General features: G+C 54.8%; 1 protein-coding gene across 7 annotated transcripts in view; it reads left to right on the forward strand.

Annotated features, from left to right (window-relative positions):
• The first annotated feature begins 468 nt into the window (after positions 1-468).
• Positions 469-2931, forward strand: part of Tfap2b (transcription factor AP-2 beta) — a 28245-nt gene continuing 25782 nt past the window's right edge. For 2 of the 7 annotated variants that reach the window (XR_002820461.1, XM_023711890.1), the window contains exon 1: positions 471-874. Coding sequence is in view for 5 of the 7 variants with exons in the window: in XM_023711890.1 (XP_023567658.1) it covers positions 794-874 (81 nt within the window). In the remaining 2 variants the exon portion in view is untranslated. Of the gene's footprint in view, positions 875-1404; positions 2910-2931 lie in introns of those variants that run through there. The other 5 variants (XM_023711891.1, XM_023711889.1, XM_004628277.3 and 2 more) reach the window with 5 other exon arrangements.

Here is a 2931-nt window from a genome sequence, read left to right on the forward strand (position 1 = left end):
ACAGCCCCTAAAGCAACACGCTCTACAGAGAAGGTGTTCCACAATATTTAAGTTTCCAAATGTTTGAGCAAAATGACTAAAATATTGGAAACAGTCATTGCAGTGGCTGGCTTTTTTATTCTGCACTGACAGAGGTAAAAGTTTAAAAAAAAAAAAAAGTTACAAAGCCATCAACTGAGAAAGATAGCCCTTAGAATCATCGACTCCTTTTTGCAAAAATAACTTTCTTCTTAGTGCATACGAATTGAAGATTTGTGTTTTAAAATCTCAACGATGATCTCCCTTAAAATCTGTATTTAAAACTAGGGGAGCTGATGGTCTGTTATTTCTCATTATGAATTGTTAAAGACTTTAGTTAGTGGCTGCAATGATTCATCATTTTCAATATAGAGGTTTTAAATGTATGTCTCCGTATTAATCCCCCTGAACAGATATCCCTTTTCAATGCACGTTTAAAGTCTGTAGGCAGTGTGTGACCCAGAGGTGCTTATATAACTAAATGTGGGCATCTCCGTGAAAATACATGTTTATGATTTTTATAATGTGTGTGTGTGTGTGTGTGTGTGTGTGTGTGTGTGTGCGTGTGTGTGTGGGTTGCAGCTAACTCCTGTGTGAGCAAGCCTGTTTTTCTCTCTGCTGAGGCTTCCTTCTCCAGCCTATTGTTTGAGACAACAGATATAAGTTGCGATGGGAGAGGAGCGTCGGATTTGGTGTGTATTCCCCATTTCCAATTATAGATGGATCATTACAGACAGCGGAGCCCTGAGAAGCCAGACATCTGCTTCTCACATGAATGCATTCACCTCCTAGAGACCAAGCTGCCATCATGCTCTGGAAGCTCGTGGAGAATGTCAAGTACGAAGACATCTACGAGGTGAGCCCGCGCCCCCGACGCATTTGAGCGCTTTGCAGAGACAGAATTTAGGCTTCCTGACCTCCCGGCTGATATATATTTTTAAACTATTTACTCACAGATAGCTGGGTGGTTTTCTCAGCTGCTGTAACTTTTAGGGAGGCTGGCTCTGGCGGACTTCACAATGCTGAAAAAGGACTTTCAGGAGGAAAACTGGCAACTTGAAATTGGAGAGATTTTTTTTTTCCTTTTTTCTTTATTTTGCGGACCCTTCTCCCTCCCTTCCCTGTCTAGCGGTGCACGGAATGTGGAGCCCCTTCGTGTGACAGACTGCCAGAGAGGCAGATGCTGTGAGCACAGGGGCTCTCCTGGCTCTGAGCACGGGAGAGAACGGGGTTTTCGAGCCTAGTTTGCAGCAGACCGGGACTTCGTAATTTTTATTTTCGGAGAGCTCTGAACGAGAGCAGCGCACCCCCCCCCCCACACACACACACCCAGGGGGAGAGCTGGACGCGGCGGGCGTGGGCGGATGGGCGCGCCGCCGGGGTCGCTCTCCGGGGCCCGGGTCTCCCGCCGGATCCGAGTCGCCGCCTCCTCCGCTGGCGGGGCCCTGGGCGGTGAGACGGGCGGTGACACCGGGAGCCGGGACACCACGGAGGCCCCCGGGGCGGGCAGGTTCAGAAAGTGGCAATGGCCGCAGGAGCTCGGGGGCGCCGGACTGGGTCGCTCCAGGAGCCCTGAGAGCAGGCAGGAGGCAGAGGAGAATAGAGGCGGGGACCCGAGGGCAGGGCGGCCAAGGCTGCAGAGGGGCGCGGAGGGGCGCGGAGGGCACTCAGGTTCTTCCCCTCCGGTCTTGTCTCGGGGTCCCCGCGCCCCGCCGCCAGCCTCGGTTCCCTCCTTCCGTAACAAGCGGGATCGTGGCAACCGCGAAGCGAACCTGAGCCCCAAAGAACAGAGCGTCCCAGCCAGCCGCGACTCCGCGGGAGCCGGGCCGGGGGTTGGTGGGGCAGCTGTAGGTGGGCCTGGAGGGGCGACCAAGGCCACCTCGGCTCTTGCGGGGGAGAAACGCACGGCTCAGAGGGCTGGGACGAAGGACGAGCAGGAGCGGAGAGGGAGAGGGACGCGGGCGGGTGCGAGGATCCCCCGCCGCCTGCGCTTCTGCTCGAAAGCCCAGGAGCCCGCAGCGCGGGGCCAGGAGCCCGCGCGTGTCTGCACCGGGGTTGAACTTTAACAGAAACGGCGGTCAGGCCAGTAGAACGAGTTCTGAAACTCTAAAAGGGTTTTCTGTGGCCCCCGGCCTTGCTGGGAAGGGTAAGTTAAGTGAGCTTGGAGACCGGCTGTGTGTATCTTACATCGAGGTAAAAATCGCAAAGGGCAAGCTCCGCACAGCAGACGCTGCGGGGGTGCCAACCCCGTCTCCTCCTTTGCTTTAGAAAGTGAGCCGAGCCTTCCAGGGTCAGCGAGAAGTCTGCACACGTCACTGCAAACAGCCGGCCCCACCAATTCCCTTCCCTTTCCCCTCCAAAGGACAAGGCCAGGCCTTCTCCTGTTTTGCAATCCGCACACAAAGCGCTGGGGCAAGCCCGTCTTCCCACTGGGCAGGGCTCCCCGTGAGCAGGGCACCTCCACTCTGTGTGAGCCTCGCAGTGTCTGGCCCGGGGAGCAGAGGCTGCTGAACGCTGGTCCGGCTCAGTTAATTGAAGTTCTGCCTCTCTTCTGCTAAACTTTCTCCCCAGCCTGCTCTGCCAGCCCCCTCGTCTGATTACATCTAGTAATTCTCCACTGAATGAACGTCACTTACAATAGTGGGCAGCTCTGCGCCCGCCGCTGCTTCACGCTCCATTTGTCCTCCATTCTCGCTTTAAAGTACTCGTGTAATATTAATAGTCATGAATATCAATTATTATGAGGCGGTGTAGGCTAGTGGAGGGAGGAAGGGGCGCCCGAGCAGTCTGAGCCCAGCTTCGGTTGGAAGAGGAGTTTATCTGGAGCCCCAAAGGACGGCAGAAGGAAGCAGGCCCAAAAGACACCAAGAGATAGAGGAGCGCTTCTGACTGTGTGTGACGGGCATCTCCAGT

This window comes from Octodon degus, unplaced genomic scaffold (genome assembly GCF_000260255.1).
Source record: "Octodon degus isolate 3935 unplaced genomic scaffold, OctDeg1.0 scaffold00022, whole genome shotgun sequence".
Lineage (NCBI taxonomy): Eukaryota > Metazoa > Chordata > Mammalia > Rodentia > Octodontidae > Octodon > Octodon degus.